Raw genomic sequence first — 22,148 nt, 5'->3', positions numbered from 1 at the left:
AGCCTCCGGGCTCCGGCTCCGGTTCCGGTTCCGGCTCCGGCTCCGGCTCCGGCTCTGGCTGCTCCAGATGGCGCGAGGCTCCTCCGAAGGGCGCCCAGCCCGCGCTACCGCCCTGGTCAGGCCAGTTCAGGCAGACGGCCACAAGGTGGCGCCCTGGGCCCAAAGCGTCTCTTCAGGAACCCGCCCCGCCACCGAACGCCGCACAGGCACGGGCCCTTCCGGCTGGGGCTGAAGCAGGAGCAGTTGCCACCGCCCAACCCCAGCGTAGCGTTTGGGGGGAAGGGAGGCCCGGACCGGACCTACCCGATCGGGTAAGATTGGCTCCGCCCCCTACAGCCTGCTGCTGGATCACGTGGAGGCTAGGCGCCGGGCGGGCCTGAGGTGGGGTGCGTGCGTGCGTGCGCGTGCGCATGCCGGCCCTAACCTGTAATACCTTCCAAAGAGGTTAGGCCCGAGCTACCTTTCTATTCTGTTCGTGCCCGGGCTCCAGCCCAGCGGAGGGGGCCAAGGGCAGGTCCGAGTGAATGTTGAGGGCTTGCAGGAAGGGAGGGGGCGAGGCTCCGCCAATAGGCTTACTAGTTGGCCTCACCATTCCTCCCGTTGATGCACCCTCATCTGGTGAGTTCTCAGGGGGCCGAGCTGGGTTTGGGTAGAACTGGGCACAGATCTCAAAGAAGTTGGGAGAACGAAAGCAATTATGAGCGGGATGATCCAGCGGAGTTCAGGGTTCGAGGTCCCAGTTCTGGGGGTGGCTCCCCTGGGACAGGATTCCTGGTCTCCTTGTTGTGGGGGGCTGGAGATGAGCCCTTGCTCAGGGGAGGGCCTGCTTTCAAGAATGACCGCCTGCCTCCCGAACAGAGAAAAGGCCAGGATTTGGATGGGGTCTAAGTGACTTGGAAAGGAAGGCTGGGGAGGGGACCGAACAATGGGGTGACCAGAGGAGAATAGGGCCTGGGGGCTGGCATGCGGATCATGCCGCCCATCTGGAGAAACCTGGGGATGATGGGGGAACCCTGGTGCTCAGCCCTTATCTTAAGGCTAGTGCCAATATAGCCAGAGCTTAGGGGTAGAGGATCCTGTTTGTTCAGCTTCCTGCCCTGCGAGGTGAATTTCTCATGGCCTCTCTAGGAATTGAGGGTGTCCTGGGAGGCCCTGGTGCCCAACACATACTCATCTGGTGACTGGGCATACGATTCCGGGGTGACACCTATAACTCTAAGTAAGCAAAAGTGGCAAGAACAGTATGGGGGCTGGCCTGTCCATTTGCCTAGACTTGGTGGCACACCAGGCCCGAGCATTGGGTACAGAACATCACTTATTTTCCTGGTTTAGCACCTGGCTGTCTGGAACAGGGAGCCAGTGGGGAAATGGGGAGACTGAATCTTCTCTCCCTCTCTGCTCTTGGCTGGCTGGAGCCAGACATTGGGCTGCACCTGGGGGAGGGCCTGAGTTTCTTGAATTTCTTCATTCATTCTTCCCCCTATGAATGCTCTTTAAACCTTCAGTAGTCAGATCGCCCCTCTCCTTCAAGCTAGTTCTAGCTATTCACGTGGAATGTCCCTTACAGACCAGTGAGATCTCACTAACTTTCTTCTGCCAATCAACTTGGCTTGTTGGGAAACAGAGTCTCAGTTGACAGTTGGCACCCTGCACTGTAGGGGTTGTCACGAAAGGAAGGCAGGGGGAAAGGCCTTACTCTGGGGCAGGAGGAGCCTCTGAGTGCCTTCCCGGTTCTTAGTGCTCCCATTGCCTTTCCAACAAGCTGCTCACTTACTCTAATTCTGCCCCTCCCCCCATGGGCTTGGATTTCAGTTAGTCTGTGCCCATCTTTCAACATCTTCACTTCTCTCCCCTGCTGGAGGGGGCAAAGCAGGCAAGGCCATAAACCCACCGGCTATGCCAAGGCCAACAGTGGAACCCTTTTTCTAGGACATAATCCCACTGATCAATGCTCAGTAAATGCCTTTCCATTGGCTTTGCTGTGGAGAGGGAGGGAGGAGGGAATTGGCAGAAGCAGGGATGGGTGCTGCAGGCTCTCTCAGTGCTCAGCAGGGTCACTGCTCCAGTCAGGCAGGACTCCCCAAAGCCCACCCAGATCCACCTCACAACTGAGACATGAATGGCCCTCTGGGGCGGGGCAGGCCTAAGGTGGGGCCAGCCTAGGGTGGAGGGCAAGCCTAAGGTTGGGTAAGCTTGGGGCTTGAAGGGCATATAGTGGCTTGGACTTCTGGGATCTGGGAAGGGGGAATACGGGACTCAGTTCAGGTGGGCCTAGCATGGAGCTCAGTGCTCCCTCACTTTCTGGTTGGCTCCCAGGTTAATGCTCATAGCCATATAGGCCCTGGGTGACCCTTAGGCAGGAGGGAAGAGCATCTGTTTGCACTGACCCAGAGGGAGGCAGTGGAATGTGATTCAAGGCCCCCAGGGTGGGAGGGGGCAACCATTGCTTTCTGGACCTCAGTTTCCTATCCTCTAGAAGAAGGCAGTGTACCTCCCCCCACCCCCCTGACAGTGCCCTTGAATTGCAGGTTCTTGGGTCTGGAGAGCCCACCTGTTGCCCTCATGCTACCTGGCCTCCAGGGCCTCAGACGTAGCCCGCCCACCCACCTGAGCACAGCAGAGAGGAGGTGAGTAAAGGGGCCGCCGCTGCCACTGCCACCTCCCCTCCCTATTTCCAAGAGGATCAGGGAGAGAAAAAATAAGTCTCAGCTTTCCTGCGTCGAGGGGGGGAGTCCTGGCAGCAGGCAGAATGAGAGATCCACTGAGGCTCATGCTGCTGGGCACTGAGGGGGATGGATGCTAAGGAGCGTGAGGCAGGGCACAGGGTGCTTCATTGAATTGGGCATCCAAAACCTGGCTTTGCCACCTCTAAGGAACTGTGGGACTTGTGGGCAGAGATGGGAGGAAGCCACTACAGCCTGGAGGCTTTGGCTGGAGTTTAGGAGGTGAGAGCTAATCCTGAAGTCTCCTAAGCCTAGCCCCTTCCTGTAGGGGAGCCAGCTGAGCATGGGATGTCAGGGCAGAGTTGGCACCAAGAGCTACTGAGCAGCAGCTCTCAATATAATAGGACTGGAGACTTTCCCTTGGTCTAGGGCCAGGCCACATGTGGAGGATGGGGAGCCACCACACTGGCTGGATTGAGTGAGAAGGAAGGGGGACCACAGTGGAGCTGTGTGCCACAGGATTAAGACTAGGGCCAAATCCCCCTGGCCTGTAATAGCAGTACACCTGAGCTGTGGGCAAATAGTGCCCAGACTTTGGGGAGTCAAGTAGTGCTTCTGTGCAGCCCCTCCTAGCGTTACTCTATAACTTCTCCACCAGCGAGACAAGGAAAGAAAGTGAGGCGCTACAAGCTTTCTGCCACACAGAGGTTTATTGCTGGCCACTTTCAGGGTGTGATAAAGAGAACAGAGGAGGTGAACAGTACAACTGAGTCCCATGCTACCCCAGGTGTCACATAGATACCTGAATTCCCTGCTAGCTTCAAAGGTCCAAAGCCTCCACCTGATCCCTCAGGCAGGAGATTCCATTCCCTGGGGAGAGCGTGCTGCCATAAAGAAGGACCTGTTTGGGGAACAGGACAAGAGACAGAGTTTGGGGATTTCCTGGCTGTCATAGCCCACCGCCTAGCTTGCTTGCCTGTTCTCTTTGTGGCAGCTGGGGTTTCTTCTGGAGCCTTTGTGGGCCTGCACCAGAGCTGCCAGGCTTTATGAGCTGTGCTGAGTCTTGGTTTCTAAAGAGAAAGGACGAGGTGAGCACTTGCTCCCAGGGCCGTTTCCAGGTCACCCAGCATGTATACATTTTGATCAGATCACAATCAGGGCATTGCCCTCGGAGACAACCAGGCAGTCAGTCCCCGAAGTTTCCAGCCACGGGGTCCCCCAGCTACAGTCTGAGCCCCAGCTCAGTTCTGTCTGTAAGTCTCCCCACAGCTCAGACTCCGAGTGACTCTTTGAAGTAGTTAGAGCAGCCAACTTCATCTCAGATAGCCGGACTAGAGCAGAAATGACAATTGGGGCTTACTTGTCCCCCCAAAATTCCTTTTCCAGGCCTCGACGTCCCCAACTTTCAGAGCTTGGGGAATCTGGGCCCATGTGTCTGCACACTGTCAGGAAGATCAGTTCTGATCTTCAGATTAGATGTCTCAGTGTCTGATCAAGTACGCATAAGGACAGCCTCCAAAGGTTGTGGTGCAGAGGCTGCATTTGGGACCTCTTAAGGTCTCTTTCAGGAGATTTCCCTGGACTCATTTCTGGAGACCAGATCAGTTCCCACATGGTCTCCAGTGTTCAGTTCCCATTTAGCACTGCATTTTGGGAAAGGTGTCGAGCTAGTCCTTTAGAGTGCTCATAGATGACCATCTTAGGAAAAGGCAAATGAAGGAGCTCAGGAGGCAAGAAGATAGGAGGAAGGCACGATTTTTCTTCAAGACATGAGGCAGACACTGCAAAAAGAAAAAAAACATAAGGTGAGGCAAGAGCTACAGCCTCCAAGAGCAAAAACAAAAAATAAAAACAGAGCAATAGACTCTAAATCACCTCCCCCACCTCTTTTCACATACCCTCACCTTACCCCTCCCCCAAAAAAGGAGGGCTGACAGAAATTGTAAACAAGATTGCAGCCAAAGGCAAAATAGTGCCCTAGGCAGTATATTCTTGAAAACCCAACAAGTAGTATTTCCCAATAACCCAATATTGGCAGACATTATTTCCAATAGCCAAACGTTGGCACAGATGCTAATTCCCAATAACCCAATGTTGGCACAGGCGGTATTTCCCAATAACCCAATGTTGGCACAGGCGGTATTTCCCAATAACCCAATGTTGGCACAGGCGGTATTTCCCAATAACCCAATGTTGGCACAGGCGGTATTTCCCAATAATCCAACGTTGGCACAGACGGTACTTCCAATAACCCAACGTTGGCACAGACGGTACTTCCAATAACCCAGTGTTGGCACAGGCGGTATTTCCCAATAACCCAATGTTGGCACAGGCGGTATTTCCCAATAACCCAACGTTGGCACAGATGGTATTTCCAATAACCCAACGTTGGCACAGACAGTACTTCCAATAACCCAATGTTGGCAAGGCGGTATTTCCCAATAACCAAATGTTGGCACAGACGGTATTTCCAATAACCCAACGTTGGCACAGGCGGTATTTCCCAATAACCCAACGTTGGCACAGGCGGTATTTCCAATAACCGAACGTTGGCACAGGCAATATTTCCCAATAACCTAACATTGGCACAGACGATATTTCCCAATAACCAAATGATGGCACAGACGGTGTTTCCCAAGTAGTGGTGAAGGTGACACTGCCTAATAACCAAATGGTGGCAGTATTTCCCAAACACTGGCAGTATTTTCCAACAACGCAACAGTGGCACAGATGATATTTCCCAATAACCGAATGGTGGTGTTATTTCCCAAATGGTGGCACAGGTTGTATTTCTTAATAACCCAACAGTGGCACAGATGGCATTGCCCCAAAGCCAAGGTGGCACAACATGCGGTCATTCCCCAAAAGATATGGAGATATAGGCTGTACCTGGGCAAAGCCAAAGACCCAGGCTGTAGCTCCCCCGAAGAAGGAAGCACAGGTTGCACTGCCCTAAAAGGTGATGCAGGGAGGGGTGCTATTTCCCCAAAGCAAGTAGGGATACAGGCTGTGTCTCCTCCTTGATGGAGAGACTCGGGCTGTAGCTCTGCCAAAATAGCTCCTGTTGGAAGGCCAAGTTGTAGCCCTGTGAGAGGTGATGTAAGCAGAAGGCTCAGGCTATGGCTCCCCAGAGATGTCTCCAAAGTCACAGGCTACCATTCCCCAAAAGGAGACAGAGGTGCAGGCTAGAACCTCCCCCCAGATAGCTCTGGATAAAAGGACAAATGAATTCCCAAAGGGGAATGTAGCCTACCACAGGTGGAAATGCCTAAAAGGAGACAGAGTACCCACTGTGGCAAGAGAGCCAGCCAGTACCTCTTTGCAGTGAGAGAAACCTCCTTCCTTGCTGCATCACCCCAAAGATTGAGACACAGGCTTAGTCCCCCCCACAGGGAGTAGAGTCTATATCTCTTCAAAGTGGGGGGCCTGCCAAAAGGCCACAGCTGAGAATGCCCAATGCAGGCCTGTGCAGTAATTACTCCAGCAAAGGATGACCCTAAGACAGCCTCAGGTGGCAATTCCTGCCTGGATAGTAGGTCAGTAATGCAGGTACAGCTAGTGATCCCCAGAAGGTGGCTCCAGATACAGGCACAGGCGGTCAGTTCCCCAAAGGCAACAGACATACAACTTGTATCTTTAGATAATGGGAGGTTGCGCCCAAACCAAGACTGAGGTAGAAGTGGTAATTCCAAAAGCAGAACTGGAGGCCCAGGTGGTGATCCAGACGGTCACAGAGGCACGGCCAGGCTACAGGTTCCAAAAGGAGCTGGAAGCATGGCGATCGATTCCACAAAGAAAAGATGGGCTCGTGGAGAGGTGACTCTCATAACAAATGGCAATTCCTCAAAGGAGACCAGGGCACAAGTAAAAGATAGAGGCCCAAATGGGAATTCCCCAAATCAAAGCTGGTTCCAGGTGAAGGCCAACCATTATTCCAAATGATACAAGCACAGGCTGTAGCTTCCCTCCCCCAAGGACCAACACAGAGGCTGTGGCTCCCTCTAAAGAGATGGGAGGCCCAAGTATTAATTCCCAGAAGGCAATGCAGTCACTGGTGGTAATTCCCAGAAGGCAATTTCCACAAGGTGATTCCAGGTGCTAAAAGCACAGGTTGTAGCTCCCCAAACATGGCTCCAGAGGGAGACCCGAACCATAAACTTCCCTGGCCTCCAAGGCAACAGAGGCCCCAAGTGTACCTTCCCTCCCCCCAAGGACTAACACAGGCTGTGGCTCCCCATGTAGACCAGGTGGTAACTCCCAAAGGAGGTGGCGACATAGCAGTAATTCCCAGAGGTGGTGCAGGCACAAATGATTAACTCCCAAAAGGCAACAAACATCCAGCCTGTATCTCCACATAATGGGAGGCATGGGCTACTGTAGCTCCTCTCAAACCCAGAAAGAGGCCCAGGAGGTAATTCCCATAAAATAAGAAGTGAGGCATATGTAGAATTCCCAAGAGCCATCATGCAGAAACAGGTGGTAACATGGAGGCACAGACATAGTGATGATTTCCCCAAAGCTTCTCAGTGTAAGGTGCACACATGATAAGAGGCTGGAGGACTGTGTGTGCGTGCACACGCACATGTCCCCAAATAAAAGGTGAAGTAACAGGTGGAAATTCTTCAGATGAAAAGATGTGGAGGCCCAAATGGGAATCCCCCAAATGAAAGCTGGCTCCAGGCGAAGGCAGACCATCATTCCAAAGGATACAAGCACACAGGCTGTAGGAAGATCCAGGCCATAAACCTCCCTGGCCTCAAAGGCAACTGGGGCTCCAAGTGCAGCTTCCCTTCCCTCCCAAGGACCAACACACAGGCTGTGGCTCCCTGTGTAGACCAGGTGGTAATTCCCAAAAGGAGATGATGGTTCAGATGATTCAATTCCAAGAAAGCAACACATCCAGCCTGTATCTCCACATAATGGGAGGCCCAGGCTATAGCTTTCCCCAGAACTCAAATGGAGGAAAAGGTGGCGATTTCCAAAAGGATGTCTAGAAACAGGTGAGAATTCCTAAAAGCCACACTGCAGGCACGGATGGCAATTCCCAGGTGAGGAGACGTTAGCATGGACAGTGATTCCCAGATGAAAAATAGAGGCACAAATAATAGTGATGAGTAAGGCACACACACAAGTAGCTATTCCCTCAAATGAGCTAGAAGCTTGAGGAGGGTGTGTGTCCCCAAATAAGAGATGGAGGAGTGATGGGGAATTTGTGGTGCTGGGTGCAAGGGGTGTGCCTCCCCAAATAGAAGTTGGAATGACTAGTGACAATTCCCCAAATGAAAAGATGGGGCCATGGGTACTGGTTCTCCACAGGAAATGGAGGCCCAAATGGAAAGCTGGCTCCAGGTGAAGGCAGACCATCATTCCAAATGATACAAGCACAGGCTGTAGCTTCCCAAGGAAGATCCGGATCATAAACTTCCCTGGCCTCCAAGGCAACAGAGGCGCCAAGTGTAGCTTCCCTCCCCCCAAGGACCAACACAGAGGCTGTGGCTCCCTCTAAAGAGATGGGAGGCTCACATGGCAATTCCCAAAGGAAGTGGCCACACCGATGGTAATTCCCAGAAGGCAATGCAGGTACTGGTGGTAATTCCCAGAAGGCAGTGCAGATACTGGTGGTAATTCCCAGAAGGCAATTTCCACAAGGTGACTCCAGGTGCTAAAAGCACAGGTTGTAGCTCCCCAAACATGGCTCCAGAGGGAGACCTGGACCATAAACTTCCCTGGCCTCCAAGGCAACAGAGGCCCCAAGTGTAGCTCCCCTCCCCCCAAAGACCAACACAGAGGCTGTGGCTCCCTCTAAAGAGATGGTAATTCCCAAAGGAAGTGGCCACACTGATGGTAATTCCCAGAAGGCAATGCAGGTACTGGTGGTAATTCCCAGAAGGCAGTGCAGATACTGGTGGTAATTCCCAGAAGGCAATTTCCACAAGGTGACTCCAGGTGCTAAAAGCACAGGTTGTAGCTCCCCAAACATGGCTCCAGAGGGAGACCCGGACCATAAACTTCCCTGGCCTCCAAGGCAACAGAGGCCCCAAGTGTAGCTCCCCTCCCCCCAAAGACCAACACAGAGGCTGTGGCTCCCTCTAAAGAGATGGTAATTCCCAAAGGAAGTGGCCACACTGATGGTAATTCCCAGAAGGCAATGCAGGTACTGGTGGTAATTCCCAGAAGGCAGTGCAGATACTGGTGGTAATTCCCAGAAGGCAATTTCCACAAGGTGACTCGAGGTGCTAAAAGCACAGGTTGTAGCTCCCCAAACATGGCTCCAGAGGGAGACCCGGACCATAAACTTCCCTGGCCTCCAAGGCAACAGAGGCCCCAAGTGTAGCTCCCCTCCCCCCAAAGACCAACACAGAGGCTGGGGCTCCCTCTAAAGAGATGGGAAGCTCACATGGTAATTCCCAAAGGAAGTGGCCACACTGATGGTAATTCCCAGAAGGCAGTGCATGCACTGGTGGTAATTCCCAGAAGGCAATGCAGGTACTGGTGGTAATTCCCAGAAGGCAATTTCCACAAGGTGACTCGAGGTGCTAAAAGCACAGGTTGTAGCTCCCCAAACATGGCTCCAGAGGGAGACCCGGACCATAAACTTCCCTGGCCTCCAAGGCAACAGAGGCCCCAAGTGTAGCTCCCCTCCCCCCAAAGACCAACACAGAGGCTGTGGCTCCCTCTAAAGAGATGGGAAGCTCACATGGTAATTCCCAAAGGAAGTGGCCACACTGATGGTAATTCCCAGAAGGCAATTTTCACAAGGTGACTCGAGGTGCTAAAAGCACAGGTTGTAGCTCCCCAAACATGGCTCCAGAGGGAGACCTGGACCATAAACTTCCCTGGCCTCCAAGGCAACAGAGGCCCCAAGTGTAGCTCCCCTCCCCCCAAAGACCAACACAGAGGCTGTGGCTCCCTCTAAAGAGATGGGAAGCTCACATGGTAATTCCCAAAGGAAGTGGCCACACTGATGGTAATTCCCAGAAAGCAACGCATGCACTGGTGGTAATTCCCAGAAGGTAACGCAGGTACTGGTGGTAATTCCCAGAAGGCAATTTTCACAAGGTGACTCGAGGTGCTAAAAGCACAGGTTGTAGCTCCCCAAACATGGCTCCAGAGGAAGACCCGGACCATAAACTTCCCTGGCCTCCAAGGCAACAGAGGCCCCAAGTGTAGCTCCCCTCCCCCCAAAGACCAACACAGAGGCTTTGGCTCCCTCTAAAGAGATGGGAGGCTCACATGGTAATTCCCAGAAAGCAGTGCAGGCACTGGTGGTAATTCCCAGAAGGCAATGCAGGTACTGGTGGTAATTCCCAGAAGGCAATTTCCACAAGGTGACTCCAGGTGCTAAAAGCACAGGTTGTAGCTCCCCAAACATGGCTCCAGAGGGAGACCCGGACCATAAACTTCCCTGGCCTCCAAGGCAACAGAGGCCCCAAGTGTAGCTCCCCTCCCCCCAAAGACCAACACAGAGGCTGTGGCTCCCTCTAAAGAGATGGGAAGCTCACATGGTAATTCCCAAAGGAAGTGGCCACACTGATGGTAATTCCCAGAAAGCAATGCATGCACTGGTGGTAATTCCCAGAAAGCAATGCAGGCACTGGTGGTAATTCCCAGAAGGCAATGCAGGTACTGGTGGTAATTCCCAGAAGGCAATTTTCACAAGGTGACTCGAGGTGCTAAAAGCACAGGTTGTAGCTCCCCAAACATGGCTCCAGAGGGAGACCCGGACCATAAACTTCCCTGGCCTCCAAGGCAACAGAGGCCCCAAGTGTAGCTCCCCTCCCCCCAAAGACCAACACAGAGGCTGTGGCTCCCTCTAAAGAGATGGGAAGCTCACATGGTAATTCCCAAAGGAAGTGGCCACACTGATGGTAATTCCCAGAAAGCAATGCATGCACTGGTGGTAATTCCCAGAAAGCAATGCAGGCACTGGTGGTAATTCCCAGAAGGCAATGCAGGTACTGGTGGTAATTCCCAGAAGGCAATTTTCACAAGGTGACTCGAGGTGCTAAAAGCACAGGTTGTAGCTCCCCAAACATGGCTCCAGAGGGAGACCCGGACCATAAACTTCCCTGGCCTCCAAGGCAACAGAGGCCCTAAGTGTAGCTCCCCTCCCCCCAAAGACCAACACAGAGGCTGTGGCTCCCTCTAAAGAGATGGTAATTCCCAAAGGAAGTGGCCACACTGATGGTAATTCCCGGAAGGCAGTGCAGGCACTGGTGGTAATTCCCAGAAGGCAATGCAGGTACTGGTGGTAATTCCCAGAAGGCAATTTCCACAAGGTGACTCGAGGTGCTAAAAGCACAGGTTATAGCTCCCCAAACATGGCTCCAGAGGGAGACCCGGACCATAAACTTCCCTGGCCTCCAAGGCAACAGAGGCCCCAAGTGTAGCTCCCCTCCCCCCAAAGACCAACACAGAGGCTGTGGCTCCCTCTAAAGAGATGGTAATTCCCAAAGGAAGTGGCCACACTGATGGTAATTCCCGGAAGGCAGTGCAGGCACTGGTGGTAATTCCCAGAAGGCAATGCAGGTACTGGTGGTAATTCCCAGAAGGCAATTTCCACAAGGTGACTCGAGGTGCTAAAAGCACAGGTTATAGCTCCCCAAACATGGCTCCAGAGGGAGACCCGGACCATAAACTTCCCTGGCCTCCAAGGCAACAGAGGCCCCAAGTGTAGCTCCCCTCCCCCCAAGGATCAACACAGAGGCTGTGGCTCCCTCTAAAGAGATGGGAGGCCCAGGTATTAATTCCCAGAAGGCAATGTAGGCATGAGTGGTGATTCCCAAAAGGCAAATCCAGGTGCTAGAAGCACAGGCTGTGGCTTCCCAGATGTGATTCCAGAGGAAGATCTAGGCCATAAACCTCCCTGGCCCAAAGACAACAGATGCCCCAAGTGCAGCCTATTCCCCCCAGCCCCCCAGGACCAACACAGGCTGTGGCAAAGCCTGTGTAGAGCTGGGAGTAATTCTCCTCCTCCCCCAAAGGTAACAACACAAGATGCAGGCACTAGTGGTTAATTCCTGGGAGACAGAACTGTATGGAGAGTGACTGCCCAAATACAAGACGGAGGCATAATGAGGTCTAGGCACGAGTGTGCACTTCCCCAGATGGGGTGATGGGTGGCGGTGGCAAGTCTTCAATTTGGGGGGGGGGGTGCTGGCAGTGGGGGTGGAGGGTGAGAACTATGTCTCCAAATGGAAAGGTGGAGGTATCGGTGCTCATTTCCCAGGTGCAGTGAAGGCCCAAATGGAAGCTGGCCCCATGGAGCTCATGTAGCCATCAGTGTGACAACAAAGGGGGTGGGGGGGGAGGACAGTGGCCGCCTGCCGTCTTGCTCTTCCTTTGTGGCCACAGCCCGCTGTTTTGGTTTTCCATCTGATTCCACAGCTGGGCCCATGTGGCACTTCTTTTTCTGTAAGGGTTAAACACATAGAAATGACACTGTGCCTCCCAAGCAACGGTAGGCCCTTGACCAACTGGGGGGGGGGGGGCTCTACTGCTTACCTGGTCAGCAATCCCCCAGGCTACCGCGTGGCTCCTGCTGCTAGCCCTGAGCATCTCGACTTGGACAAGGCATCCCTGTAGGTCCATCGGGGGCAAAGCAGGCTGGCCTGCTTACTGCGTGTCCAGCCCACTGGCTTTGTTCTGCAGGGAAAAGGCCCAGGGTTCCACCCCACCTTCACCTCTCCGCGGATCCCGCAAGGCAAGTGTACAAGGCGGCATGCTTCAGTCAGCACGGTGCCCCTGCCAGCGACAGACTCAGTCAGTCAGGGGAGGGGGAGGAGCAGAGGGAGGAGCGAGGGGCGGGTGGTCTGGCCGAGGACCCGCCCAGGGGTGGGGGGATGCTCCTGGGACATGCGTACATGGCGCCTGCTTCTGCACGCTACCACAAGGGGCAACATCGCGTCACTCAATGCGGTTGTTTTTTTTCTAGAACGATCCAGCCGGCGCCATTTTGGGGTGTTGTCCGCCCGTCTGATCCAGGAATGAAAGAAAGGGCCGTCTGCCCCTCCGCCCGCCACCCTCTGTCCACCGCCTGCCGGAGCCTCGCCTTGCCCCGAGCTCAGTCGGCGGCGGGGGGCAAGGTCGGGCTCATCTTTCCTGGCTGGGAAAAAGCCCCCGGAGCCCACCAGCCCCTGTCCAGCCCCGAGCATTGTTCTTCCCTTCTCCTCCTCGGCACCCGCCACTGGCCCCTACCTGACCCTTCTGCGAGGTTTTCGTGCCCAGTGCTTGGCCACTGGGAAGGCCCACCTGTGCCGGACCCTTCCGGACCCTTCCGGACCCTTCGGCAGCGGCGCGACTGTGGCGGCGGCAGCAGACCCCTCTGTCACTCAGATGAACAGGTAGATGGCGGGATGACCACCTCCGCTGCGGGCAACGGTAGGCTGTGATTCTGGCAGCGGATCTTCGGATCGCCAGCAGCCACCGACCTTGGCTCTCCCAGAGTCGCCTGGGATGAACAGAAGGCTTGGGGGGGGGGGGGGCAGGTGGCCTAGGCTCCGCTGGGTAGCAGAGAGCCACCAAGCAACCAGCCTCACTGCCCGCTTGCCGCCTACTGTGGTAAACCCTACTCAGGCAGCTCTGACGTGGCCTTGGGCGGGCGGGGGCTGGCACTCCCTGGGCATGCGCAGGGCAGCTGGATGGAAAATTCCAGCAGCCTGTCCCTCCACCTAGCCCTTGTACCCCTCCCCCACAGCGCCCCCCTCCATTGCACTTCCCCTGATGGCCCAGGAGGGGCCGCTGGTGGCCCACCAATGGAGCTGTCCAGCCCGCCTCAGGTTCTGGTTCTCAGAGCGGTATTCCAAATCCAAGGCATGGTATGCTTTTTCGTCTTTCCAAAGGATCCCAGGACCCAAAGGCAGCCAAAATGCTCCCAAGCCATGCGGAGGGGAAAGACTGCCCCGAGCCAAGCCAGCCCTACTGTGTGCCAAGAAAGGTAAAAGACACGGAGCCCACATTATAATGCCAGTAAGTCAGAGCTAAACCAAGAGAAGGCACTAGCACTGATGGTAATCTGGCATCACTGAATGGCAGGGGGTGGGGGGGAGACACTGGGGAAGCAGGAGGGGGACAGAGTGCCAAAGATTGGAAACTCCTGAGGGGCGATGTGATAGGAAGTCTCTGGTTACGCCTCCCTTGAAGGCTAATACATAAATCAAGAAAGGATTTCCCTTTTCCTTTCCAAACTGTGGCACCAGGGTAGCAATAGGGCCCATCTCCCTTCAGGGGGTTATCATGGCAGCTATGGGGAGCCTCTGTTCCTGCCATGAGGAACTCTCCAGGACACAAGGTAGCTGGTAAGCCTGAAAACGATGTGCACTCAAGGAAAGAACCCCAAAGGAGTGGAGCAGTGCTTGTGCTCTCGTTTCCTTGGGCCCCCAGAGGCAGCCTCTCCCTCCCTCCCCAGTGGAAGTCAGAGAGTGCTTTCAGAGTCCAAAGCCACACATTCCCATGAGAGTCAGGCATTGCTTAAGCACCTACCGTGTGCCAGGCACTAAGGATAGAAAAAAAAGCCAGAGATGGCATCCTTTTCCTCAAGGAACCCCCTAGTTGGCTGGGAGAGACAACATGCAAACAAATAGCTACATCCAAGAGAAGGAGCAGGCAGCTTTCAGAGACTTGGTGTGTTGTTGTCTCTATCCACTCAATCATTTCAGTCATGTGACCCCATTTGGGGTTTTCTTGGCAAAGACACTAGAATCTTTTGATATTTCCTTCTCCAGCTCATTTGACAGATAAGGAAACTGAGGCAGATAGTGACTTGTCCAGGGTCACCTAGCTAGTAAGCTTCTAAGGCCAGATTTTGGTGCAATTCCCTGAATTTAGAAAAAGAAGTATACTATTCCTCCCCAAGTATCTGTAAACAAAGGAACATGGAAACACCAGTTGATTGGCGTGCGGCCAGATTTCAGCTAAGATGTATAGGTTGCTTGAGATATACAAGGATGAAAAAACTCCTTCCATCATTCTTGGGATCTGACTGGGTTTCCTTGGTTAAGGACAGCAGGGAGAGGTGGCTGGTTTCCCAGCCACCCAGTTCTAGGTTCAAACAGTGCAATACAGTTTGCTCCCAATTCCCACAATTTTCTCACAGGACAGAATTTGGACTAGGCCCCTCATTGAATAGAAAGGGAACTCAGCTGGCTCCAGAATTGAGTCACAAGGTAGAGTCAGTGTGGTGTGTTCAATTCCCACAATTGACCACTTATATCTAAGTCTTCAGTTTTATTGGTCTAGGTCAAGTTCTTGAGTCTCTTTAAGTCTCAGTTTCTGGTCCCCCTAAAGCCTTAGCTAGATCTGGATATCTATAGAGAAATAAAGACCTTGAGTTTTAGATACCTGCAGACCTAGATCTGGAGTCCTAGAAACTTGACACATCTGGAATTGCTCCCTAGACATGGAGGACCCCTAAAGACCTCAGGTTGGAAATCTAGACATCTTTATACAGAGAGACTGAGAAACTTGGAAAACTAAGGCCTGCATCTCTAGAGATCTAGAACCCAAAGTCCAGATGCTTACAGACACCTAAACCCTTAAGATTTCAATCTTAGGTCATCAGCCTCAATGGCTCCAAAACCATCCCCCAGACAGATGTGATAATCTTGGACACAGGAGACTCCAGAGTATTGGGAGCTCAGGCTCACAGAGAGCATGTGGCTGAGGGGCCATTCTTAGGAGCTTGTTGTTTTTTGTTTTTGTTTTTTAAACCCTCACCTTCTGTCTTGGAGTCAATACTGTGTATTGGCTCTAAGGCAGAAGAGTGGTAAGGGCTAGGCAATGGGGGTCAAGTGACTTGCCCAGGGTCACCCAGCTGGGAAGTGTCTGAGACCACATTTGAACCTAGGACCTCTCATATCTAGGCCTGGCTCTCCATCCACTGAGCCACCCAGCTGCCCCCAGGAGCTTGTTGTTTTTATCTCTGATTTCTGAGCAGTCTGAAGAAGAAGCATCATCCTCCACCTCCCACCCCTGTGGGTGTTGTCAGTGGAGGTTCAGCAGAATGGCCTGTGTTGGGGAAAGGGCTCACTTCTAGCAAGGTGCTTGGTAAACTCCGTTGTCTGGGAAGAGGAAGTGCCTTGAGTGAACCATCACTTGTTGCTATCACTGTCTCCCAGGAGGAGTACTAAGGACTGACAGAAAGAAATGAAGTGGTTGTGGCTTCCTTGGCATTTTTGGAAGTCTAGGTCCTTCTTACTTGGGTGTTGAAGTAAGCTTGGTCTCCCACGCCCCCTCCCCCATGTAATGGGCCTCTTTTCCAAAGCAAACCACAACCCCTCCAAGCAGTCAAAGTGGTTCATGGTCAGTTCAGTGGAAATGAGGGTGGGCAACAGCTTTGACCTTGGTTGGAGAGCTCTGAGTTCTCAGTCAAAACTGTTTAAATTTCATCTTGTGACTGCTTTGGGTGGGCCACTCTAGGTGCGAGGAGGGAGAGAAAAAGAATCTAGAGGGAACACTTCCCCACATTTCTGATACCTGCTCTTTGTGAAGGAGGGAAAGCGCCCCAAACAATTAGGTAGCTGTAATCTGTGGAACAGAAGCCCCCTTTCCACTGCTCCTGCTTGTAGCCCTGTCCTTATAGCCAACATGTGGGGAAGAAGCTCTAGTGGAGAAGGCCATGCCCACCAGTTGCCACTCCCCATCTGGCTGAAGCATCTAGGTCCCCTGAGGGAGAATAGCAGGCTGGTCAGACCACCACTGCCCCCTGGACCATCACCTCCCCTCAGACTCAGGTGGAGACAGGCCAAGACTCTGAGGGCAGGGGCCTTGGGAATGGCTAGGCTTCCAGCCCTGTGCCCTCAGCTGTCCTAGGAAGCAAACTCTGGGGAGGCAGCCCAGGCATGGACTGCCCCTTCAAGGGCTACTCAGAAGGGAGAGTCCTGGTGGCCCCGCAGCAGAAACAGATAAGATTTTCTCAGTGGCCATGACACTAGAGAAAAGGCCTGAGCAACCACTCTGCCACTCCTTGATTTCCACCAGATTTGCAGCTGCAGCCTCCCCCAGTCCAGGGCAGGCACTGGCCAACTCTTCTGTTTGGACCCTCAGGGCTTGACACATAATAGATGCCTGCCTAAGTAAGCCCTTCATCCTCTTTTTGGTTTTCTAGAAGGTGAGAATAGTATTTAAGTGTCTTATATGTTGAATTGCATAAAGTGACTCAGGTGTTAAATGGGGAGTTAAAGATTTGATTGAGGCAAAACATATCTAAGGTGATGTCTTCCTGGAATAAACTCCTTCCTTGTGACCTCGGTGTGCTGGGATTGGTTCTTCTGGCCCTGGATGAATGTTCACTGTGTGTCATTTAAAAGAACACGCCAGGCAAGCAAACCCCTCCAGAGACCAAAGCCTTAGGGATTTTTACTTGATCTTAAAGCATCTATTGCTCTTCTAGGGTCCCTGTGCCAAGTCCTCAGCAGATTGTGGCTCCAGCTAGGCCACGTCCCAGTCAGGCCAACTATCCTGTACCAGCCACTGGGCAAAAAGCTGGTGGTACAAAAACAGGCCAAAGATCATCCCTGTTTTCTGGGAGCTCTGTCGGGGGAGTCAAGGCAGAGAATAGACTCGCTCCCTCTTCTGTCTCCTTCAGGCCTTTGGTCTTCTCCCCCCTGGGAGTACCTGCCTCATGACAAGTCTCACTCTGCCACTGGGGAATGGATCTCTCAGTCTTTTTCCCGATCTTGTTAGATGCTTTGAGTTGGCCCAGTTCTTCCACATGGCCCACCCACTTGCCCATTTCTTCACTGAAGATTGCTAGGAGTTTTATGGAGCTGAAACAGCCCTGACCTTTCCGAAGTATCTAAGGCAGCGCCTTATACCATAGCCACTAGGTTCCATTTATTGCCCCAAGTGTAATATGGGAAAGACTGGGCAACTAGGTGGTGCAGACTCCCAAAGAAGCCTCCTCTTGCTGGGTTCAAATGTGGCCTCGGGCACCTTCCTAGCTGAGTGACCCAAGGCAAGCGCCTTAACCCAGGTGGCCTGTTTCCACACGGGAAATGGCAAAGCAGTCACGAAGACTAAAAAACAACTGCTCGGCCCAGCACTTTGAGCCTTCTGGACCCTGGCTCCTCTTGCTCATGAGCTTTGGCCTTCCCCTGGGTTGTCTCTCTGCTGATCTCTTCCTAGAATCCACCTCCTCCGAGCTTCCCCCAGCCCCTCAGCTAAAAGCACTGCCACTTCCAAGCTGTGTGACTGCATAAATTCCTTAACCTCTCTGGGCTTTTTGCCTTCCTCTGTAAAATGGGGCAAATGGCAGCACCCAGCTTGCAAGGGAGGCTCAAAAGAGAGAACACACGACTAGGAATGGAAGTGGGCCATGGCCTCTCCAGGCGGGCGAACGGGTGGACGAGCTGCTTGGTGTAGACGGGGGACTCACTTCCGTGGGGGATAGTGCACACAGCTCCAACCTTCCGTGGGATGGGACAGCTGGGGCGCCGTGCAGGCACACCAGACTTCTTAGGGATCAGGGAAGGGGAGGGACCCCGCCCCGCCCCGCCCCACATCCAGGGCGGGGCTGACCGCCGGTCCGGCCAGGTGCAGCCCTCTCCCCTCCCCCGAGCCAGGTGGGCCCCACCCCAGAACCAGCTGCAGTCTGAGTCGGAGTCTGGGCCAGCCTAGGGGCCCTCACTCCTGCCGATGGCACAGCGGGGCCTGCGGGGCCCGGGCCCAGAACACCGAGCCCCTGGGGGGCGGCCTCGAACGAAGTAAGGGGGAGGGGGCGGAGGGCTCAGCTTCCGACTGGCTAAGCTGAGTGGGGAAGAGAGGCTGCCGGGTCTGTACTGCGCTGGGCGGCCGGGGAGGGAGGGCTGCGCCATCTCCCCCCCCCCCCGAGGGCGGGGCGCAGCGCCTGCGCAGACCACTCCTGCCTGGAGGCCGACGGGGCCACCATCTTCCCGCCTGATCTCCGAACGGGGCTCGGAACCGGAGCTGAACCGGAGTGGGGTGGGGGGGGGGCGGAAGGAGTGGGAGAAGAGCAGGAGGTGGAGCTGCGCCAGGCCCCGCCTCAGAAGGTGAGCTCCTCCCCCGCCCCCTGCCAGGGAGGGTACCCGAGAGGTTGTGGGCTCGGGAAAGAGCCAGTTTCCATGTCAACGGGGAGGTGATGACTTGCATGGCGCATGCGCTGGCGAGAGGCGCTTGTCCCGCTGCTGCCAACCTTCCCCCTCCCGGACCCTCCGTGGGGGATGGGGGAAGGTGGGCAGGACGCATGCGCTCAGGCTGGTTCAACCCAGGCTGACTGTTGCCTGATCTACTCTTTCTCGTCCTAGGCTTCCTGGGGCCGACTTCCCGGAGAAGGCTGCCAGGGCAGGCATGGCTGCCGTTTGGCAGCAGGTGCTGGCTGTGGATGCAAGGTGAGGCCCTGCATGCCTCTGGCCCCCTGGTGCCCCTTCCCCGTTCCTCCAGCAGGCTCCTGCTTGCCATTACCCCTCGGCTTCTGGCCCTTCCTCTTCTGTGGCCCATCCCACGGGTGCACCCCCCCCCCCAGGCCCCTATTCTGGCTTTCCCACGTGCTCCCTGGCCCTTTCATAGTGATCAGCTCGGTGTGGCCCTCTTCTTCCTCCTTCTCCAGGAGGATCCATACCAAGTCTCCTCCCTCCCCAAGCATTATTACCCCCCTCAGGTACAACGCATACCGCACACCCACCTTCCCACAGTTCCGAACCCAGTATATCCGCCGCCGGAGCCAGCTGCTGAGAGAAAATGCCAAAGCAGGCCACGAACCTGCTGTGCGGAGGCAGTACCTGAAGCTGAGGGCCCAGCTGCTGGGCCAGCGTTATGGACCTCTCTCTGAGCCAGGGAGCTTCCGGGCCTACAGCAACAGTGTCGTCCGAAGTAGTCGAACCACATTGGACCGCATGGAGGTGGGTCTCCCCTTAGGATGGCACAGAACCACTGGCCCTCCCCCCCAGCTCACAGCCCCCAGAACCTCAGCCTGGAACTGCTTGCAGTGATTTCCTGCTGCCAGAGGAAGAGGAAATCCCATGGGATCCCTTAAGGGTTTTCAAGGAGGCAAAGATTCGAAGCTCCATAATGTGGTGGGAGGGTTGAGCATGAATTCCTGTGCTTTGAAGGACTTTGATGAGGATCCCCGGTCCCTGGGTGCCCGAGGGCACCGCCGCTCAGTCAGCCGTGGATCCTATCAGTTGCAGGCCCAGATGAATCGGGTCATCTATGATGAGAGGTGAGGAGCTGGAATCTGGGGGATCAGGTTTGGCTTGTTATGGAGGAGGGTGACCTTTCTGGTCTTCACGACCCTGTTTTCTAACCCTAGGACACCAGGCAGTGTCGTACCCACGTCAGTGGCAGAGGCCAGCCGGGCCATGGCTGGGGACACTTCACTGAGTGAAAACTATGCTTTTGCTGGGATGTACCACGTCTTTGACCAGCATGTGGATGAGGCTGGTGAGGGGGGGCAGTGGGAGGGAACCAGACCACCGCCTCCTGTAGTGCAGGGTGCAGGTTTGAGTGCTTTAATGCTCTTAAACCAAATCTCCCCAAGTCTTCAACAGCTGCTTTCCTCTTCTAGTAAAAACTACTTGGCCTCAGACACTTCCCAGCTGTGTGACCCTGGGCAAGTCACTTGACCCCCATTGCCTAGCCCTTACCACTTTTCTGCCTTGGAGCCAATACACAGTATTGACTCCAAGACAGAAGGTAAGGGTTTAAAAAAACAAAAAAACAAAAAACTACTGCCTGGATCATTGCCTAACACTACTTGTTTGGGAAAGAAATGTCTTCTCCCTCCTTCTCCCAGTTCCCAAAGTCCAGTTTGCCAATGATGACCGCCACCTGCTAGCCTGCTGTTCCCTGGATGGCAGCATTTCTGTGTGCCAGCTGGTACCTGCCCCTCCTGTGGTCCTGCGTGTGCTCCGTGGGCACTCGCGTGGTGTGTCTGACTTTGCCTGGTCTCTATCCAATGATGTCCTCGTCTCTACCTCACTGGATGCCACCATGCGCATTTGGGCCACTGAAGATGGCCGCTGCATCCGAGAGATCCCTGACCCAGATGGGGCTGAACTGCTCTGCTGTACCTTCCAGCCGGTCAACAATAATCTCACTGTGGTGAGGTCCCCTGTCAGTCCTGTCAAATCACTTGTTATCCTTGCCCTATTCCCTGGTTCTGTTTAGAGAGAAAGCAGCTGGTCTGTCCACTTTGGCCCCAGGTTCAAAGGGCCTTACTACCCTTTCTGTGGAAAATGAAACTTCGAGGAACTTGCTTGGTGCCAGCCTTCCTGCTTGGAGGCAAATATAGGGTTACAACCTTGTTTCTAGAACTCCAGAGTCTCTTGACAGTGTGTCCCAACGGTATCCTGTGATCCCACTGATTCCCAGCTCAGAGCATTTCAAAGTCATTGCATTAGCTGTACAGACCCAGGGGAGAAAGGGCATAGGATGTCGTGGTCCCAGGCTGAAGGGACTCCAGGATCTACTTTCCCCCACAGGTGGGCAATGGGAAGCACAATGTACATGTGATGAATATCTCCACGGGCAAGAAAGTGAAGGGAGGCTCCAGCAAGCTGACTGGACGAGTGCTGGCTCTGTCCTTTGATTCACCTGGACACATCTTATGGGCTGGGGATGATCGAGGAAGTGTCTTCTCCTTCCTTTTTGACATGGCTACAGGTAAGAGGAGGGGAGTCCAGAGCAGGAGGAGTAACTTAGGGGGAGGGGCCTCTGGAGAAAAGAGAATCAGGAGGCTACCTGCCCACAGGGAAGCTCACCAAAGCCAAGCGGCTGGTGGTTCACGAAGGCAGTTCGATCACTAGTATCAGCGCCCGTTCCTGGATCAGCCGAGAAGCCCGGGACCCCTCTCTCCTCATCAATGCCTGCATCAATAAGCTACTTCTGTACCGGTGAGGGACCTTCATTCTCCCGAGTCTCCTGAGAGATGGGCAGTTTAATAAACCTCAGGATGAGGTTTGGGATGGCCAGCCAGTGAAGGTGAATCTGAGCCCTTTCCTCTCCCACAGGGTGGTGGATAACGAGGGCACTTTGCAGCTAAAGAGGAGCTTCCCGATTGAGCAAAGTGTGCACCCCATCCGAAGCATCTTCTGTCCCCTCATGTCCTTCCGTCAGGGGGCCTGTGTTGGTGAGTTCAGGGGCTTGCAGAAGCCTAGGGTGGGGCCCAGGGCCCGGCTGTCCACCCTCCATGATGCCTGTTCTTTCTCACAGTCACAGGCAGTGAGGACATGTGCGTCTATTTCTTTGATGTGGAAAGGGCCACTAAGGCCATTGTCAACAAGCTGCAAGGCCACAGCGCAGCTGTGTTGGACGTCAGCTTCAACTGCGACGAGAGCCTGCTGGCCTCCAGTGACGCTGGTGGAATGGTCATTGTGTGGCGTCGGGAGCAGAAGTAGCCCCAGTGGCCTGAGGACTGGCACAGACATTGGTGATGGTGGCGACAGCAGGGAGGAGTGGGGAGAACCAAGACAGGTGGAAAACTTTGTAAAGAATAAAAATCCATGTCTGGTGGCCCTTGTCCCTTCTATG

General features: G+C 54.3%; 1 protein-coding gene and 1 long non-coding RNA gene across 17 annotated transcripts; one reads left to right on the top strand and one right to left on the bottom strand.

The window, feature by feature from the left end:
- Nucleotides 1-24: 24 nt before the first annotated feature.
- On the top strand, nt 25-22,130 carry WDR13 (WD repeat domain 13). Of its 10 annotated transcripts, none has more exons than XM_056809117.1 (13): nt 25-311; nt 2,529-2,627; nt 12,598-13,006; nt 13,505-13,599; nt 18,926-19,009; nt 19,279-19,519; nt 19,730-19,839; nt 19,930-20,060; nt 20,413-20,720; nt 21,101-21,281; nt 21,370-21,511; nt 21,629-21,747; nt 21,831-22,130. In XM_056809117.1, exons 2-13 carry the CDS (start codon nt 2,563-2,565, stop codon nt 22,013-22,015), a joined length of 2,070 nt encoding a protein of 689 aa, XP_056665095.1. In that variant the 5' UTR covers nt 25-311; nt 2,529-2,562; the 3' UTR covers nt 22,016-22,130. The 10 variants fall into 10 exon arrangements, with proteins under 10 accessions (XP_056665095.1, XP_056665094.1, XP_056665097.1 ...); XM_056809116.1 differs by lacking the exon at nt 25-311 and adding an exon at nt 356-618; XM_056809119.1 differs by lacking the exon at nt 25-311 and adding an exon at nt 12,315-12,366 and having other exon boundaries at nt 2,537-2,627.
- On the bottom strand, nt 3,355-13,055 carry LOC103092249 (uncharacterized). Of its 7 annotated transcripts, none has more exons than XR_008914614.1 (4): nt 12,915-13,053; nt 12,527-12,638; nt 12,168-12,407; nt 3,355-12,075 (listed from the first exon to the last, which is right to left on the bottom strand). It is a non-coding gene; the product is annotated as an uncharacterized LOC103092249 (long non-coding RNA). The 7 variants fall into 7 exon arrangements; XR_008914613.1 differs by having other exon boundaries at nt 12,861-12,990; XR_008914615.1 differs by having other exon boundaries at nt 12,168-12,308; nt 12,861-12,990.
- Nucleotides 22,131-22,148: the final 18 nt, after the last annotated feature.

This window comes from Monodelphis domestica, chromosome X (assembly GCF_027887165.1).
Source record: "Monodelphis domestica isolate mMonDom1 chromosome X, mMonDom1.pri, whole genome shotgun sequence".
NCBI lineage: Eukaryota > Metazoa > Chordata > Mammalia > Didelphimorphia > Didelphidae > Monodelphis > Monodelphis domestica.
The sequence above is the reverse complement of the archived record's forward strand: the minus strand, read 5'-3'. Positions and strand labels throughout refer to the sequence as shown.

Bases quoted from the DNA above. Each gene is read 5' to 3' on its own strand.
- WDR13 (XM_056809114.1), top strand. From the start codon at position 12,527: ATGGCGCCTGCTTCTGCACGCTACCACAAGGGGCAACATCGCGTCACT. The intron at 21,282-21,369 runs GTAAGAGGAGGG...ACCTGCCCACAG, and splicing joins CCTTTTTGACATGGCTACAG to GGAAGCTCACCAAAGCCAAG. The intron at 21,512-21,628 runs GTGAGGGACCTT...CCTCTCCCACAG, and splicing joins AATAAGCTACTTCTGTACCG to GGTGGTGGATAACGAGGGCA.